Consider the following 20,857-nt stretch of genomic DNA (forward strand, 5'->3'; position numbering starts at 1 on the left):
TATGTATATATATATATATATATATGTGTGTGTATATGTATACATATATATATATATATATATATATATATATATATATATATATATACATGCATAGATATATATATTTATATATATAGATATATATATGAATATATATATATATATATATATATATATATATATATATACATATGTAAATATATACATATATATGTATATATATATATATATATATATATATATATATATATAGATAGATATTTATATATATATATATATATATATATATATATATATATATATATATATATATATATATATATATATATGTGTATATATATGTACATATATATATATATATATATATATATATATATACATATATATATATATATATAAATATATATATATATATATATATATATATATATATATATATATATATATATATATATATATATATATATATATATATATATATATATATATATATATATATATATATATATATATATATATATATATATATATATATATATATATATGTATGTATGTATATGTATATATATATATATGTATATAGATATATATATATATATATATATATATATATATATATATATATATATATATGAATTATGATTGGAATAATCTTCCGTTATCTAGAATTAGAATAGTACTAATAAACTAAAGAGTCTTAATTGATTTTGAAACACAGCAAAGAACTTCCATGATCAATATAATTTATTTGGATATGCAGTGAACCCTCGCTACTTCGCGGTTCGACCATCGCGGATTCACCACTTCGCGGATTTTTTCCATAACCCATATATATACAGTAATATATATATATATATATATATATATATATATATATATATATATATATATATATATATATGTATGCATGTATTTATGTATATATGTAGGTATGTATATGTGTATACATATAAATATATATATATATATATATACACACACACACACACACACACACATATATATATATATATATATATATATATATATATATATATATATATATATATATATATATATATATATATATATATATATATATATATATCTATATATCTAAAGTAGGAAGATGTGATGTAGTTCTAAGGGAAAAGTATGGGAAATATGTCTGGGTAATAAGCAAAGCTCTACCTCCAGTTTGTTTCTACATTATGATCAGAGATAAATGTAAACAAAACATTGGTTGCCATTTTTTATCGTGCTTTTTAGCATGTTTAGGAAATGCATGATATAAAATCACCTTTACTATTTGTGCCTGTTTTAGTTTAGGGTACTGCAGTACATGCATTAAATGTTCTGTACATTAAAGGGTAGTTTGTTAACAGTACTACGTACAAGGGAAGGTTTTAAAAGTCTGAATATACATGTTGAATAAATAGGTAAATATGGTGTCACTACTTCGCGGATTTTCACCTATCGCGGCCGCGACTGGAACCTATCTACCGCGATAAACGAGGGTTCACTGTGGTGGAAACGTGTAAATTCTAAAAATCTGTAAACATGATTCCAGCTTAGAAATATCATTTTGAAGTAAAATATTACAGAACTGAAAAGAAATAAGCAATTATATATCTGAAGAGTTATATGGCAAACAAAGTGAACAAAGCATTAATTCAATTACAAGATTAATATAATAAAAAAGTTTTCATTAAAAGTCTGCAAATGAAGCTTACTGACTGACAGGGATTATAAAGAAATTCTCAGAGATTCAGTAATAAAGATCAAAACATATCGAGAGAGAGAGAGAGAGAGAGAGAGAGAGAGAGAGAGAGAGAGAGAGAGAGAGAGAGATGTATTAAAATTATTATTGTTATTATTATCAGGATAATTGATATTATTTTAGTGGTAATAAGGACCCTTGTGTAGCCTGAAATGGAATTTTCAAGTAGTGCTACGTTGTCATATATCTCAACCAATGTATTACGAGACCAAAATTAGACGGACTTACCCTTAGGATGTATTCAATCACTGTGTCTTTGACAGTTCCCACTATGAAACCTTCTTCAACAGCCCTTGGTAAGTCGTTTAGGTTGTCTATGGGTTTTTCATATGATGGAATAGCTAAGAAAGCTGTTAGTGTGCCAGAATACAATGCTGAAAATAGGAATTAGAAGAATTTTTAATTGCGGTATTTGTACACATATGAAATTGTGTTCAAGTTAATATCTCAATTCCCCTTATGACAAAGCTTCATAGAATTACCTTATCTATGTTTTAGAAGAATCACATAACTCCAATAAAGCATGTTTATTGAAAAATTCTTTTCTTCTAAACTATCTACATATCACAGTTTTTCATTTATATTTCAGTATCAGTACATCAATATCCTTAACAATACCAAAAAATAAATGAAACTGATAATCTTGAAAGAATATAGCGATGTAAATTGTTTAGCAAAAGGGTGTTTTTTCTCATTATTGTAGAGCGAAATATTTTTTGGCCTATTGCTAATTGAGCTATGAAAGTAAGAGATTTTATTTTCGTTTATCATTGAGTCAGTAAAAAGTTGTACTTACTTTATTTTATATTCTCTTTATAAACAAACATTTACAAAACCTATCTTTGTTCTCTTACTTGACGTATATGTTTGATTAGATTAAAGTAAATTTCTTGTAAAAAGACCCATCAATTGCTTTAGGGCGTAAAGCTGTTGATTTAGCACACTATCGTTAAAACTCAAATTTGAAATAATTTAGCTAAATCAATAATAAAAAAAATAATTACCTACAAATTTATGTGGAAGTGTTTGTTTTTCATTGAAAATTGGAAACTTAAAACTCCTGAGTATTCCACAAGAACCAATACGTCTATATACGCATACATCAATATATACAACTCTATATGTTTTGAAAGAAGTAAAAGTAAAAAAAAATCAAAATTTTATAAGAATAACTCATATAGCTTGCATAGATTTAATAGATTTTGTTTAATTATACAATTCCCAGCTTCACTTTACCTGAGACAACAATGCAGACGAGATACCAACAGATAAAGATGAGCCTTAGTGGCCAGAATTTTGTCTTGATCATGTTTCCTTGGGTAACTATGCTTCGGAACACATTAAAGGAGTATACCTGAAGCTTATGATTAGTCTCCTCTTTATGCAGATGAAACGCAGTCCCCATTGAAACGATTTTTAGAATAGGACCCATACACAGTGTTACTGCAATCATCAAAATCCAAACCTTATGGGGAAAATAAATGTTACGAGCAATTTTCTCATGTTAGCACTGAATTATGACTTCTTGTCACTTTACATATTTAAAGAAGAGCTGAATCAGCAAAAAGAAAATATGAATGACGCATATATTCGACGAAGGAAAAAATCCCAATATACAAAGAGCGTTTATGATAATTAAGAAAATATTCAGAAGACAGCAATGCATAAGTTTAAAAAAACTTTTAGATACATTGACTTGATAATCATTTACATTACATTTGTGGTTTAATACAAATGAAGCTTGTCTAGCTTCTCCTCAGTTATGAAGCCTTTCTAATTATCGCTCATAATGTTGAACAAAAATTTCATTTCATCCTATTTTGACTGATATAAAATGGTTGTTGTGTGTTATAACAATACTCTATAAACATTCGTCATCTCTTTCACGCGCATGACCATTTTTGTTTTGTTTAGAAATTAACATGTTACAGGGTTACATACAATATATTTTATAAAATAGTTTTTTTTCTATTATTACAACTAATTCAGAATATACATATCTAGCATTCACTATCTAACTAATTACACTATCTAACTAATTGTTTAAAGTAGGACTTGTTAAGATTTTTTGTTTCTATATTTCATTTCTTTATCAATATGATGAAATTTGGACATTCAAAGTAAGTTTATCTAGTAAATTTGAAACCTTCATTTTGTGAATATTTTACGTAATTTTGGAAGGATCCTTTAAACATTTCCAGAGACCCGTGGGAGAGAATGACTAACTGGAGCTAGCATTTGTTCATAAATGACCTGATAAAAACAAAATCTTATAAAAATACCTAACAGCCAGAGAAATATATATAGCTTTTGCCTTATGGAACATGACTACGACTTTCCCTGAGGCATAGGATAATGAGTCTATAACGACCAGCTTATAAGATTCATTTACGGTTTAGGTTTATTGAAGATAAAGTTGAAGTGTAGTATAATCAGATGTGTAAGTCATGAAATATTAAAATGAAATAGGGTTGTAGGTAGATTAGAGAAATGGATCTCTTTCCGTAGTGATTATCACAACACAGATATTACTTAGTCAAGAACTTGAAGAGGGGGAGAAATAAACCAGTTCATATATAAAGTTATATCTAAATCTCCTTTTCACTGCTAAATTCTCGACAGTAGGATTAAGTGGTGGCCTCTTGGAAACATCCCTGCCTGGTATTCTGCTTGACTGGAGTTCGAGTCCCGATCAAGCTCGATAGGTTCTTGTATTGCCTGTAACCTCAGTACCCTTGTAAGCTAAAGGTGGGAGTTGGAGTTGAGGGAGCCTATAGGTCTACCTGCCGAATCATCCGCAGCCATTGTCTGGCCCTCACTGGTCCTTGCTTAAGGGGAGAGCGGGATTGGCTGCTGATCGTATGGATATATAGTCAGTCTTCAGGACATTGTCCTGCTAGGGCATTGTCACTGGCATTTGCCTCTGCCATTCCTGTGCGACCTTTGAAAAAAAAAAAAAATTCACAACTCACTCCTATCAAAACAAAATTCTGTTTGTGCTGAGGAGACTACTTCATTTTGGGTAAAAACAGATATATGGGATTTAGAAATATAAACAAATTAACAATCAATTGCATAACATTAGTTTGTATTGAAACCATTGCTTCAAAAGTTATCAGTATTAACTAATCAATTTTAATAATCGTAATTCAAAATAATCACCAAATAGGTCTAGCATCTTGCCTTCTCCATCATGAGGCTTTATACCATACAATATTCTAGAGGAATTATCAAGCTGCGTGGTGATTATGAAATGTTTCCTTATATGGCAGCTGCTTCGTTGAACTTAGGAAGTTCAAGGTTGTTGCAAACGCTTTTCTGTTGAACAGGTTGATATATATTTCGTGCTCATTGTTACATGAATGATATTTTATCACTGTTGCTGATGTAAAGATACTTTGATCTTTTTTTTTTTTAAGTTCTGATTTATAGTTATAGGTTTCTGCTCTACTTCATTTCCGCACCTGGCTTTTTCTCAGGTGGAGCCCTAAGAATGAGAGCATTCAGGTTTTCCAACCAGGGTTGTAGCTTGGCTAGTAATGATAATGTTAATGATGATAATCTCTTGACCTAACCATTAAACTCTATGTTACTGGATTTTATGAACGGGTGTTTTCCTCTGGACACCCGACAAGGAAAATTCTGGTCTATCTTCTGAAAAGGACCAAGGAAACCTGTATTCTTATTTTACTTTAAGGGCTACTTACCAGGTCCTGTACAGCAAGGGAACCCTACTCTCTACATGACCTCCACGGTCGTTTTATAGTGTTCAGGAGCATTTATCATTTCACAATGCGTATTGCTCGCTTACTGTTAGATCATAAATATCAAAGCACTCGCTGAATGAGAAAGTCTTCACTCTCTTCTTGAAAATATTATCTCCAATTATTCGGATGTCTCTTGGGGGCTTATTGTATAGTCTCTGGGCCGTATACCTAAAGGCTCTAGAGCCTATAGTAGACATGTATCTAAGTTTTAATCGTTTGAAACCATTTGTAACTATTCTCATGTCAGGATGATTTGTTGGCTGCACAATATGTAGCAATTCTCTTAGATATTTTGGACGACCAGTTCTGATAGCTTGGTGGGTTATTGTAAACAATTTAAACTCAATTTTCACTTTAATCGCCAGCCAATGCAGATCAATTAGTATATGAGTGATCCTTCCTCTAGGTGGGACACCTTTGATCAATCTTGCTCCTTTGTTTAATATGTTTTGTAATTTCTTGTGTTGTTCTTTTGGTAGATTGTAGTAGGCGGAGTTACAGTAGTGAATCCTAATAATAACACAGGTTATCACAAGTTTATTACAGATTATTCATCTACGTACTTTTTTATAAAAGCAATATTTCCTACATGATAGCTAGCAGGGTTCACTACATTATTTATTTGGGCATTGAGAGACAAGTTACAGTCAAGAAATTTTCCTAGGTCACGTACCGAGTCATTATTCATATATATTTGAATATCACCCAAGCTTCTCAGGTTGTTTCTCTTCCCAACCACCAAGAACTCAGTTTTGTTCGCATTTAATTTTAGTTGTGTAATTGTCCTCCATTCTCTAACACTATCAAGGATTCGGTTTTGAGTTTCAGTTGTGTCGTCTATATCATATATGGAGAAGTATAATTGTGTAACATCCGCAAATAGTTTGAACTTTACACCATGCATTTCTAGTATTTTCGATAGATCAATAGTATAGATGCAGACTAAGATTGGGCCATGTGCACTCCCATGAGGTACAGTACACCTCTGTTTAAAGGTCCATATAATGAATGAGTTTCTAATTAGCACGCAGTAATTTCTGCCAACCAAGTAGTCTTTCAGATATTCGAAAGGTTTATCTTCAACGCCGATGGACCGTAGACCATTTAGTAGCAGTTCATGCACAACTGTATGAAAAGCAGCACTAAGATCGAATAATATTAAAATACCACATTAATTTTCATCCATCATTCCCAGCATGTCATTTGCAACAGAGTAGGGGGCTGTCTCCGTAGAGCATAGTTTTCTGTATGCAGATTGGTTGTCTGGGAAAACTCTTACTTTTAAGTGACTGAATAGTTGAAGAATTATGTATTCAAGCACTTTTGAAACAAAGGATAGATTTGAAATAGGTCTATATGAGCTTAATTCCCGGTAGTCCAGAGCACTTTTCAGAACCGGTGTGACTATAGCCATTTTCTCAGATTTGGGAAACTTACATTCATCAATGCTTGCATTTGCTATTCTCATAATCATTTCAGCTAGACCAGAAAAGTTTCTTTATCCAATTAATTCAGCTATTAGCATAGGATCAATCGTGATGTTGGTTTTCTTTTCTCTCTTGATAATCCTGGTGATATAGTCTTGTGTTATATTGGTAAATCTCGTTAGTTTTATCTGTGTATCTGGTGTATCATTAATCTGAGGTTGAATATTTACAAATTACCTGGTTATGTATTCAATTTTGATTTTAAAGAATACTAGAAAATTATTCGCTAGTTCCTGGTCACTGTACCCAACGGGTAGCTTTTTTCGTTTAAATTTCCTCTTATACCATTTTGGAGACAAAATAACTTATTTATGTCTGTTGCTGCTTCGCGGATCGTTCTCTTATAATTTAGCATTAGGGCTTTTTTTCCTTCTTAGTAGGTAGAAGTATTGACACATTACAGTTTTGTATTCTATATATGAACTTTCAACTTTTAACCGATTCCACTTTCTTTCTTTACGTCTTTTTCCCTCTTTTTCACTAAAGTCTCTTCATCAAACCAAGGAGATTGGTCTTTAACAGTGCATCTTAAATTAACCTTTCATATATAAGACACCGAACATATCTAAACATACTTCATTTCACAAATCAAATAAGATTTTATTTTCTGGATTACCTCTCTACTGCATGTCACTCTGGTATTGTCTATTTCACAATAATGTTAGTTCATTTCGATTTTCTAGTTTTTTAAAGAAAGGTGAACATTTAATCTAGTTTGTCCGTCTAGCTGACAGGCTACCTGCCGCAAAACACCAATATCACTACCATATCATAAAACCAAGGGAACCAGTTGCACGTCTTCTTTGCTGATTGACATAATTTGAGAAGACTGAAAATTGTCTTCACGACTATTGGAGGAATACTTTAAACTCGGGCCCACTACATATCTCACATATATTTACGCTAAGTCCAATAAATGCGTTTATAAATTTTAGTTTAGTTCAGACGCAGCGTTAGGAACAAAAAACGAGGGTATTGCTTCTGGTATGAATAGAGGTAAAATCATATGCAAAGCATTTGGATCTGAAAAACAAAGACATTGATATGAAATCTAAAAGAACTTTGATTTTTACATAGGATAGTAAGCGTTTTTACTATTCTTTCCTGCCATTTCCACCAAGAATTTGAAACACTTGTTTTATCCAATATTGCATTTTATGAAAGTGATAAAAAAAAAAAATTAACATTGATGCTAGAACTGAATTGCCTATAGAAGAAAACATAAGATTGTTATTGAAAGATAAATATTATGTTTTTAGTAGAACCATCAACTTAACCAAGCTTCTTAATAAAAGAGGATATGGAACATACTTTCAAAATAAATAATGATCACAGGCGATAACAATAAAGTAACAGAAGTTTACAAGAAACAAAAAATAGTCCCAGTAGTTCTTTTATTTAATTTCAACTGTGATTCGTAACTAGAAAATTCATGGTCTCAAAAAACCTAAAGATTAAGAAAGCAATAAAAATATTTTAAAAAGACCAAACAAAAAAAAAAAATTTCAAAAGGAATTGAAAAAAATAGTTTAAGGTACCTCATAATAATAAAAAAAAAAAGAAAAAAAAACACACACACTTAGAGGTACTGTACATACGTTACTTGTCGTTATTACCTGAAAAGAAAAGGGTGTAAAAGCCGCAAGCGCTGGATTCAGTTTCTGAGGAGCTCTTGATACCAAGTTTAGTGAGTCTTCATAATACGGGCAAGACATGTCTACGATATCTTCTCTTTGACCTAAAAGAAAATATTTTCTTAATTGTAATATACTTCATGTAGAGGAAACTCTTAAGAAATTATTAAAAACATTGATGTCCAAATGATCTTGAATTCCCTAAAACTTGATATATATATATATATATATATATATATATATATATATATATATATATATATACATATATATATATATTATATATATATGTGTGTAAATATATATATATATATATATATATATATATATATATATATATATATATATATATATATATATATATATATATATATATATATATATATGTAGATATGCACACACACACACACACACACACACACACACATATATATATATATATATATATATATATATATATATATATATATATATATATATATATATATATATATATATATATATATATATATATATATATATATATGTGTGTGTGTGTGTCTGTCTGTCTGCATATCTACAAATATATTTTTGGGCTCAGGCCATGTCGTCCTGATGGAAGTTCCTTCATTAGTAGCTTCCTAGGTATATTTGACTACAGTGATATATCCCAGAAAATTTACCGAAGGTATCCAAAATTCTAACTCCTGGAGTGAATATCCCTTAAAATTTAAAAAGGGATATCGCGTATATCAGAGGACGTATTCTTGACACGTCTCATAGCTATCTACACCCCCAATAGCGTTTTCGCCTCGAGAGGGAAAAAGTGGCAAGAATATAGGAGAGTCGTTAAAGAGGCGATGCTCTCGACACTCCTACTGTACTGTAAATAGTGCGCCGAATCGCCACCGAGAGGCGCCATCAAACCATTCTTTCGTTTGTAGCTTTGCTGACCGGTGTTATCTCGTGTTATCTCTCGCTATTTTGGAAGATTTTGCTATGAGGCCTTCACCAGCCCTCATCAGCTTCTGGAAAGTTAAGTAATATCTTTGGATTGTGTAAATGTAAGCTCTTGCTAGTTTTACTCTTCGATTGAGATCGTAATTAACGTAACAAGAGCTGTTGCCAGCCGGATGGCGTCATTGACGCACTCGTTATTCTTGTTCATTTAGTTAGCAAGAACGATTTCCCGGCACTATTTTGCTTTAATAACTTTGGCTCTTTAGATATTTAGCAAGGGAATTTTATATTATGTCATTGTTGTCATGGATTTGGCTATTTATGATCGAGCCTCACGAGTGCTAGGCTTCCTAGCCTAGGCACCTACCCACTTCATGCATGATATAACCTTCCTGGTAAAGTTTTATTGAAGCTCAGGCAATATTTCATACAATTAAGATATTACTGCATATCATTTTCCTCTTCCAAGATAGTATACAAGAGAGTTTCGGTGAACGATTCTCTATGCTCCTAGACTTAATAGCCTAGGGGCTTTAGTATACTTTCTTACATGTCCCTCATTGCTCTTGTATTGTCTTTAAAGGGGAGACTGACACCTCCTATACCTTTTAAGTCGATACTATCTCTAACGAGATCTAAGAGCAATTCCCCTTCCCTCTGATCAGCTTGGGCTACCCTCAGTTAACTTTGCTGCGAACTGTGTTCTGGTAAAATTTACTGGGGTGTTTCGTCTCTTCCTCTTAACCATTGACACGGTTTTGAGCTGAGAACGGAAAATCAGAGTAAAGTCTGTGTTAGGCATCCTACTGTCTTGGTGAAATGGCTTCCCAAGTCAGGTTAGGTTGCCGTTCAGGAGGCTAGTCCTCCCTAGGCCATACTGGAGGTTCTTGTATATTAATTTCCTCCTTCCTCGGTCTGGCAGACAGTCTTGTACTAGTATATCTTAGTATGAAGAAATCATTTCTTCCTTACTTAAGATCTCTGGTACGAGATTCTGTTCTCTAGTAAGATTGTGTCCTATGGCCGCTTTCTCACTTAACTAACCTAACCCGGGGAAATGATTTCTCCTACTTGAGGTTACTTTATGAGATCAGAATCCTTCAAGTCAGGTAATGCTCTAGGTTGTTACCTTACTTATAGGACTTTTACCCCTTCCCCACTGTCTCTTTTGTGTTGGATGAACCATCACCCTTCTGGCCATTGTTCTACATTTGACCCTACGGGTAATCTATAGAATTGGCCTGAGATTCCTTGTCTGCTGCCGGCTGGGCCGGCTGCCGGCAGGTACCCTCATATCATTGAGTGTGCTCTCCAGTCCTCCCTTGGACTGCCTTCCATACCCCATATGAATGGGATATGGTTGAGTGGAAGCCCGAATATAATTCCCCCTTCCACTTGCACCCTCTTTCGGGATGTAGGTCGGCAAGGCTGAGCCTTTGCCGTCCCCCATCCTCTCTTTCTCTCTGCCTTTCCATATTCTGGGCCGGCCGCCGGCAGCAAGTAGCTGTCGTCGGCCATGTTGGGTGTCTGTCGGCCGGCAGTTACTCTGCCGCCACTTGCCGTGGGTGTCGCTGATCGACAACCCAACGACAATGAACATACTATGACCGGCTGCCGGCAACGGAGTTGCCGGCCGGCAGCCGGCCACCCAAAATTTATATAGTTGCCGCCGGTTGCCGCCGGGTCCTACTTGATAGAGGGATCCTTCGGCTGCCGGCGGGCAGAGCGGCAACTGCCGACCTGCCGCCCACTACTAGCGACATGCCGCCGCCAGTCATTGCTGTAGCCCAAAAGTTTTCCAACCTACAAGTGGTTCATGGGCAGCCAATTGTGAGACCATCACTTTTAGGGAGTGATTCTCCCTACCAATTAATGGTTATTACCCATTAATTTAATCCCCTATATTGAACATGGATGATTGTGTTAAGAAGACACCTTATATCCAAGGATATTATCTTCCCCTTGAATTCATTATGAATCTTTAGTTCAATATTGGAGGAGGTCATAGCAATGGGCTGGACAGGAACCACATGTAGGTGTCTTTCCTACTTTCTAGCTTACTATATCCAAGCTAATTAGATATTAATTAAAATATGTATGCTGAAATCTGAGAATTTCACCGAATACTTATAGCTTTTCTTTCTTTACAGGAGGAGCATCCCGTGTGTGGGAACAACTTTTGCACGGTCCGTAGTAAGAGCTTCTACGGACATGGCATGTGCAGGGCCCATGCTCGCTGCGCAGTCACCAAAGGGGCTCTCAAGTACTGGGACCCACCGGTATGTACCGTTTGTGGCAAACTGATCAGAGGTTTTTGATGGTCAAAAGTCTACTGAGTCTAGGGATGCAGCAAGGGACACGCTGCAAAAATGGGTCAGGGGCTTTCAGAAGAACACCTCTGGCCCATACCTTCCTAATGAGAGGATGAGTGATTGTCTCTTCCCTAATGCATCTGCGGATGCAATTGTTCCCCCGGCTCAACCTGAGATCCCCTTAGTTCAGATTCCGGTAGAACCTGACGTTTCGGATGCCTTTCAGAGCATCCAATTAGAGGACAACAAGTCTGTTGTCTCGGAGGAGACTGAGAACAATCTCCTAGTGGATGAGCTGGAGCAGGAGGATGAGATACCTCCTGAGACTGGAGTCGAGATAACCGAAACCATTTCGGTATCGTCTGCAGCGGTGACTGAACCGACGCCTTCGACTTCTTCCACCACACCCCAGTTGGATTCCATTACAAGTACGCTACACTCGCTACTGTCCATGGTGCAGGACATTCAGAAGAAATCGTCCGAGAAAGAAGCATCTTTCCGGACGGAGATTCATCAGCTAGTTGCGTCACGTTTAGCCCCGAAGAAGTTAAACGTTAAGGACCTCCCCGCCTTCTCTGACGTTAAGCCATGGAGGTACGCAGACCATATGCTTATGTCGGGGGGGAAGATCTTCCTCTCAGAGAAACTGGGAACAGTTCCAGTAGAGGAAATCGAATTTTGGCCTAGTAAAGGGGCCTATACGGATTGCTATGTCCGTCTGAGGACGGGACCAGCATCCAAGGAGGAAACAGAGCCGAAGGAGACGATTGTCCTTGAACTATCTAAGGCACAGGCCTTATATACAACCACCTTGAAAGAGAGGGCCTTTACTAATTCCAAGGTGCCGGCTCTCAGCAAAAAGCACCCATCCTTTATTGCTGACTCCGAACGTACCTTCCCCTTTATGGACAAAGGGTTTAAGGCACCTTTAAAGGCAGTTGAGGCAGGGAAACCTTGCCCTACACTTGAAGAGTGTAGACCATTCTCCCTCGCCTTCCCTTCAGATGATAAGGATTGGAAGGATGTCCATAATACCTTCACAGTTGGGAAGCTAGAGGCAGATATCGCTGGACGGCAGTTCAACGAAAATCTCCCGAAGCTGTCAGAGTTTCTCCTGCACAGGGATCAGGAGACTAAGGAACATCTCGCTGCTTCCATGTCTCTGCAGACTGGCTTAGAGACTATGGCAAGCATCCCAGACACCCCAGATATGTACATGGTCTTTGCCAAATCTCATTTGTACAATTTTATTAAAGCCAGAAAGGCTTGTAGGGAGTTTGTGTTCGCTTCTGCTACAGCGAAGCACGAACCAAGGAAGCTGATAGCTTCCAATATCTGGTGAAAAGACCTCTTTCCAAGTGAAGTGGTCAAAGAGGTGATAGATAAAGCCGCTTCGGAGAATAGGAATCTCCTCTCCCAATGGGGCTTGTCCTCTAAAGGGAAATCCTCCGCTGATGAGGGTCCCCAGCTGAAGAACAAGTCAAAACGACCAAGAGTGCCCTCTTGGCCAAAGCAACAGCAACAGCTTCCCATGACCACGATGCCCCAGATGGTGGCACAACCAACCACCACCTTTCAACTGGTGCCCCAAACGCTGGCGACCCAGTCGCCCGTGTTCACCCCAGTATTTGAAAGGCAATCAACTACCTTTAAGCCAAAGTTTCGAGGTTCCTTTCGAGGATCCTCTAGACGCCCCTTCAGAGGTAGGGGCAACAAAGGTGGACGTGGCCGAGGAGGCAAGTCCTCCAACCAGTGAGATGCTGCCGGTAAGAGGGAGACTTCTCCACTTCCGGGATCGTTGGACCTTCGATCCCTGGGCCCACAGCCTAATCAAGAAAGGACTAGGGTGGAGTTGGAGCTCAACTCCACCAAACTTCCCTCAATTCTTCCAACACTCAACCCCCGTACTGGAAGAATATGTTCAGGAACTCTTAAACAAAAGAGTTATACGGAAACCATAGATTTCAAGGAAGGCTATTTTGTGTTCCGAAGAAGGATTCGGAAAAGCTCAGAGTCATTCTGGACTTATCACCACTCAACAAGTTCATAGTGAACCACAAGTTCAGAATGTTGACGCTTCAGCATATAAGGACCCTTTTGCCCAAATGGGCATTCACAGTCTCTACAGACATGATGGATGCATACTGGCATGTTCCAATCAACCGTCAAGTTTCCCCCTACCTAGGGTTCAAACTACAGAAAAGAAAGTACGTTTTCAGAGCCGTGCCCTTTGGCCTAAACATAGCCCCAAGGCACAAAGCTTGCGAATGCAGTCATTCATCAATTACGCCTGAAAGGAATCCAGGTGGTAGCCTACCTGGACGATTGGCTGGTGTGGGCAGCATCCGAGGAAGAATGCATGCAAGCCTCCAAGGAAGTGATCCAGTTCCTGGAACACTTAGGATTCAAGATCAACTTGAAAAAGTCTCGGCTTTCTCCAGCTCAAAAGTTCCAGTGGCTGGGTGTCCAATGGGACCTACAGTCACACTGCCTTTCCGTTCCATCAAAGAAGAGGAAAGAGATAGCAGGATCTGTCAAAAGACTCCTTCAATCCCACAGGATATCAAGAAGGCAACAGGAGAGAGTGTTGGGGTCCCTCCAGTTTGCCTCAGTGACAGATCCAGTATTGAGAGCACAATTGAAAGATGCATCAGGAGTTTGGAGAAAATACGCATCAAACGCTCGAAGAGATCTACAAAGACCGATACCAAATCGTCTGCGATCACTACTGAAGCCATGGTTGGAGGCCAAGAACCTAAGAAATAAGGTACCCTTGAAACCACCTCCTCCAGCAGTCACCGTTCATACGGATGCCTTGAAGGAGGGGTGGGGAGGTCATTCTCATCATCGGAAAGTCCAAGGAACCTGGTTTCCCTCTTCAAGTACTTCCACATCAATTTTCTGGAAGCAATGGCTGTTTTTCTATCTCTGAAAAAGCTGAAACTTCGCTGCTCAATCCTAAATCGACAAGGCTAGAGATTGCCTCACATAAATCAAGTGATTTTGGCCATCCTTCGTCTAGCCAAGAAGAAGAGATGGCACTTGTCAGCAGTCCACCTTCAAGGGTTCCGCAATGTGATGGCGGACGCTCTATCCAGGGTCAACCCGATAGAGTCCGAATGGTCTCTAGAAGCAAGATCATTCTCTTTCATATTACGCAAAGTCCCAGGAATGCAGATAGACCTCTTCGCAACGAGCGACACCAAGAAGCTACCCCGGTATGTAGCCCCGTACGAGGATCCTCTAGTGGAAGCGACAGACGCAATGTCCATAGACTGGAACAGGTGGTCTAAGATCTACCTGCTCCCTCCAACCAACCATCTGCTGAAAGTCCTCGACAAACTGAGATCCTTTCGGGGGACAGCAGCAATAGTGGCCCACAAGTGGCCCAACAGTGTTTGGTTCCCTCTGATAACGGAACTACGCCTGAAGCTGATCCCGTTGCCGGAACTAGTTCTGACTCAGCAAGTGCAGAAATTAACTGTCTCTGCTTCATCAGAGAAAACCCAGAACCTTCATATCATGATTTTCTCGCCCTAGCGGTCAAGAAACGGTTTGGGATTTCTAGAGACAGTATTAACTTCTTAGAAGATTACAAGTCAAAGTCAACAAGAAGACAATATGAGTCTTCCTGGAAGAAATGGGTGGCCTTTGTCAAGACGAAGAATCCTGAGGAGATTTCTACGGATTTCTGCTTGTCCTTCTTCATCCATCTGCATGAACAAGGTTTAGCAGCTAATACGATTACTACATGTAAATCCGCCCTAGCCAGACCAATACTATACGCCTTCCAGGTAGACTTCTCTAATGAAATCTTCAACAAGATTCCTAAAGCCTGCGCTAAACTTCAGCCTGCTGCTCCTCCAAAGCCCATTTCATGGTCTTTGGATTAAGTTCTTCACTTAGCTCAACCCTGAACAATGAAGACTGCTCGCTGAAAGACTTGACTCAAAAGGTGATATTCTTATTTGCACTAGCCTCAGGAGCCAGAGTTAGCGAAATAGTGGCCCTGTCGAGGGATGATGGCCACATTCAGTTCTCAGACAGCAGAGAACTGAACCTCTTTCCGGACCCGTCGTTTCTCGCCAAGAACGAGCTGCCCACTAAGAGATGGGGTCCCTGGAGAATCTGCCCTCTGAAGGAAGAAGCATCCCTCTGCCTAGTGGGTTGCTTAAAGGTCTATCTTCGTAGAACTTCAGACTTTAAGGGAGGTCAGCTTTTCAGGGGAGAGACTTCTGGTTCAACGTTATCCTTGAAACAGATAAGGGCGAAAATCACCTATTTTATACGCAGAGCGGATCCAGACAGTACACCCGCAGGTCATGATCCGAGAAAAGTTGCCTCGTCTCTGAATTTCTTTCAGACAATGTCGTTTGAAAGCCTGCGTGCGTACACTGGTTGGAAATCTTCCAGAGTTTTCTTCAAGCACTACGCGAAGCAATTACAAGAAATAAAATTTCATATGGTAGCAGCAGGCAGTGTTATAAAACCTGCCGCTTGATTACTACGAAGAACAGTGCACTATTGGGACTTTTAGTGAAGGGTGTACATGATAGACTTTTAAGGTATATCATGTTGAGTATTGTGTTTAGGAAGAAACTATAGACTGTTCTATCTATACAGGTGACATCAAGCATAATAAGCTGACACACGTGCCAGGCATTCTTATATGCACAGTGTTCCTAGTAATAACAGCATACATAGTGAAATATTATATTTCCCTTTGAGTGGCTAATGTTTCCTTTTAAGGTGAAACTTATTTACTTTTCTGTTATTACTGTTTATGCTTTTACGCAGAATTGTTCAGTGTAAGATGTAATTGATTACAACCATGATTTCTATTTTTGTAATAAACAATAGAAAGAATCTTTGCGTCTCTATCGCCTTAAATATTCGAAATTATGTATAAATCAGAGCATCCTTGATTCTCTTAATATTTAAGGAAATATTGGGGAACTATGGTTTCTACCATTCCAAGCAAACAGGTAAGAACTGATTGTACTAACTGTTTATCTTACTGATTTAAGGTTTCCTACATGTATACAAACCTGTCTGTCTCTTTATATCCAGACTTGGGAGGATTCAGTAAGCTATACAGGACTATACCTTCTAAGTACAAACTATGCTTTACGTATATAATGACACTAATATACATACTGTTTGCTAGATTGTTCCTTGAACTCACAATACTCGGGATTTTTCCTAAAGTCTACCTAGATTTTTCCCTGTAGGGGGCAGGAAGAACTGACATATTCTATGATCAGTTAATTGATGTATAACGGTAACATCAAGTGTCTCTGGTCTAGAAGACCAAATAGTAGTTATTTATCTCGAGATAACGGAACTATTGAAAATCCACAGATACATTAATGCTCTGGTAAACTTCCATCAGGACGACATGGCCTGAGCCCAAAAAACGGATTTTGAGCGAAGCGAAAAATCTATTTTTTGGTGAGGTAGCCATGTCGTCCTGATGGACCCACCCTCTTTTTGACAAAATGATAATGAATCCCTCCCTATGGTACTGTATCTGCAACACCTACAAAGCTACGAAGAATGGTTTGGTGGCGCTTCTCGGTGGTGATTCGGCGCACTATTTACAGTACAGTAGGAGTGTCGAGAGCATCGCCTCTTTAACGACTCTCCTATATTCTTGCCACTTTTTCCCTCTCGAAGCGAAAACGCTATTGGGGGTGTAGATACCTATGAGACGTGTCAAGAATATGTCCTCTGATATACACGATATCCCTTTTTAAATTTTAAGGGATATTCGCTCCAGGAGTTAGAATTCTGGAAACCTTTGGTAAATTCTCTGGGATATATCACTGTAGTCAAATATACCTAGGAAGCTACTAATGAAGGAACTTCCATCAGGACGACATGGCTACCTCACCCAAAAATAGATTTTTTGCTTCACTCAAAATCCGTTATACATATATATATATATATATATATATATATATATATATATATATATATATATATATATATATATATATGTATATATATATATATATATATATATGTAGGCTATGTGTGTATGTATTCACCGTATATAAGATAGAGGATAGTGATTTAGCCGCTGAGGCTTGGACTTGTTTTGCGCGGAGCTCCGTTCAACACTGGCCCTGAGTCGTGTCTTAGCTTTTGTTTCTCGCTTAGAATATCATTGAAAAGATATTGGTTAGTCTTATGGAGGAAGATATGAGTATAAGAGAAGAGTCCCTGAGCGAACAAGACGTGAGAATTACTGAATTGGAAAACAAAGTTGCGGACCTTGGCGCACATGCAGCAAATTCCACCCAGACTACTGACCTCACTAAGAAAGTTGATAATGTTGCTATGAATATGGAATCAATTAAGGCAACACTTCAATCATTGATGAACCCGTAACCGGAGAAACCGATATATGCTGACAAAGTTAAGGAAGAACATTTGTTGGTAATCAAATCAAGAAATACAACAACTAGAATTACTAAAACAAAATAAGATGTCGAACACACGAGGTCAACCTTGAATGGATATGTTGTTGTAAAATGCAAACAAAATGATCAGAGAAGAGGCTGTAAACAAAATTCAAACATTGGTTTCCAACAGTGAAACGTGAAAAATCGGAAAATTAAAACCAAAAATAATGATATGCAATGTATACAATGATGAAGATGAAGTAGTAAGTGCCTAGATTCAAATAAATCGTTGCCTGAACCAAATAAGAAATATAGAAGAGAACATAAGTGTAGTTCTGAAGAAAAAGGCCTCAGGTGGGATTACCCACTATGTGATGAAATGTGATCCTGAAGCTCAGAGGGCTATACATGATAATGGGGACAAAGTTTTGTTACGATGGGGTACCTATAACTTACGTGATAGGTACCACGTGATCACCTGCTACTACTGTCAGAGTTATGGCCATTTTGAAAAGGTTGCAAGTGTAAGAATGATGATAAAGTCTGCGGGAAATGTTCAGGGAGACATTCCACCAGGGAGTGTAATTTGCAAGTGTCAAAGTGTATAAACTGCACAGAGTTAAACAAACGAATTGACCACATTGTAAATTCTACAGATTGCAAAGCTAATGACTTAGAATTGAACAGATTTGCAGAAAATACTGACAGTGGATACTAAGGACGTCATAATCTGTGGTTATGTAAATACACAATCTGTAGGTGATAAGACTATTCAAATTCGGGAATTGATAAACGGGAAATATTTGGACATACTAGCATTATCTGAAACATAGTTAAATAACTTTGACAAGGCTAAGATCACTGAGATGTCTCACCCCGCACACACCTTTCATATACCGAAAGAGGGTAGGGTTGGTGGGGGTGTCGGACTCTTTATTCATAAAGATTACTCAAATTTCAAAATGTTAAAAAGGACAAACACTAGTATCTTCTTTAAAGAATTCAGTGCATTCATGGAGATGATTATCATGGAGAAAAATGAATTAGTTATTTATGGAGACTTCAGTTTTTGATGCATGATGCATCACTTCCTGACGCTTTAGCATTTAGTGAGTTATTAGAATCATATCAATTAGTGAATAATGTCGACTGTACAACTACTTTAACTGGGGATACGTTGGACCTAGTTTTGAGTGATGCAAGGAATAACATTGTATCTGATATAAATGTTGAAGAGAAATGTACTATCTCCCCAGTGCAAAAACTTATTACGTTTAGTCTACCTTCACATAAACATGCAATAGTAAAGAAAATAAACTTTAGACAAATAAAATTTTTCTCCTACTAGATTGAAGAAGTTACAAAGAAAATAAATGATGCTCTCAACATTCCCTGCGATCACGATAGCCAACATTTGTTGGAAGCTATGTGAGTAAAAGTGAATATAATACCATGTGCCCACTGATGGAAAAGACTATAACTGTTAAAGACCAATCTCCTTGGTTTGATGGAGAGACATTAGTGAAAAAGAGGAAAAAATGAGAAAGTGGAACTGGTTAAACCGAATCCTTGATAGTGTAAGAGAATGGATGACAATTAAACAACTAAAATTAAATGAGAACAAAACTGAGTTCATGGTGGGGGGAAAGAGAAACACCGAGAAGCTCAGTTGATATTCAAATGAACATAAAAAATGACTCAGTGCCGATATCTAGTAAAGTTTGTCTCTCAATGCCCAAATAAAGAATGTAGTAAAAACTGCTGGTTATCATCTAAGTTATATTGCTTTTATGAAAAAGTACCCTGATGAAAATTCTGGAAAGAAACTTGTGATAAACTGTGTTATTACAAGGATTGACTAATGCATCTCCATCTATTACAATTTACCAAAAGTACAACTCAAGAAATTACTAAACATAATAAACAGAGGAGCAAGACTGATAAAAAGTGTCCCACCTATAGAAAGGATTATCCAAATACTAGTTGATTTACACTGGCTGGTGATTAAAGCGATAATTTAATTTGAAATATGTATAATAACCTACCAAGTTATAAGAACTGGCCATCCAAAATACTTATGAAAATTGCTACATATTGCACAGCCAACAAACAGTGTTAACACGAGAATAGTTACAGATGGTTTCAAACTATTGGAACCTAGATATATGTCTACTTTAGGCTCCAGAGCCTTTAGAAATGCTGCTCCGCAACTATACATTAAGCTCCCACGTCGCATCCGAATGATTGACGACATTAAGGCTTTCAAGAGGAAACTGAAGACTTTCTTATTCCGTGAGTTGTTTCAGTTAGAATTTAACAGTAAATGAGCAATACGTAAGATGAAATGTTGAATACTCTGAACGAACAAGATAAAACGACAGTGAAGGTCCTGTAGAGAGTGGGGTTCCCCTGCTGTATGGGACCGGAAAACCAGACTTCAAAGTAAGTAAGTAAATGTAATAATACATATCCATATCTATGAAAAAACTTTGTTCAACATAAAATCTTTTTATTGGAGATACTATTTTCCATCACAAGGACATCCACAAATATACATGGACTTTACCATG

At 37.0% G+C, this 20,857-nt stretch overlaps 1 protein-coding gene across 1 annotated transcript in view; it reads right to left on the bottom strand.

Annotated features, from left to right (window-relative positions):
- LOC137618371 (glutamate receptor ionotropic, delta-1-like) overlaps positions 1–20,857 on the bottom strand; it is a 94,458-nt gene that overhangs the window by 16,334 nt on the left and 57,267 nt on the right. Inside the window, exons 7-9 of the mRNA XM_068348540.1 lie at positions 8,612–8,733; positions 2,978–3,206; positions 1,970–2,115 (exon numbers count right to left, since the gene is read on the bottom strand). Of these exons, the coding sequence (XP_068204641.1) occupies positions 1,970–2,115; positions 2,978–3,206; positions 8,612–8,733 (497 nt within the window). The remainder of the gene's footprint in view (positions 1–1,969; positions 2,116–2,977; positions 3,207–8,611; positions 8,734–20,857) is intronic.

Source organism: Palaemon carinicauda, chromosome 2 (genome assembly GCF_036898095.1).
Source record: "Palaemon carinicauda isolate YSFRI2023 chromosome 2, ASM3689809v2, whole genome shotgun sequence".
Lineage (NCBI taxonomy): Eukaryota > Metazoa > Arthropoda > Malacostraca > Decapoda > Palaemonidae > Palaemon > Palaemon carinicauda.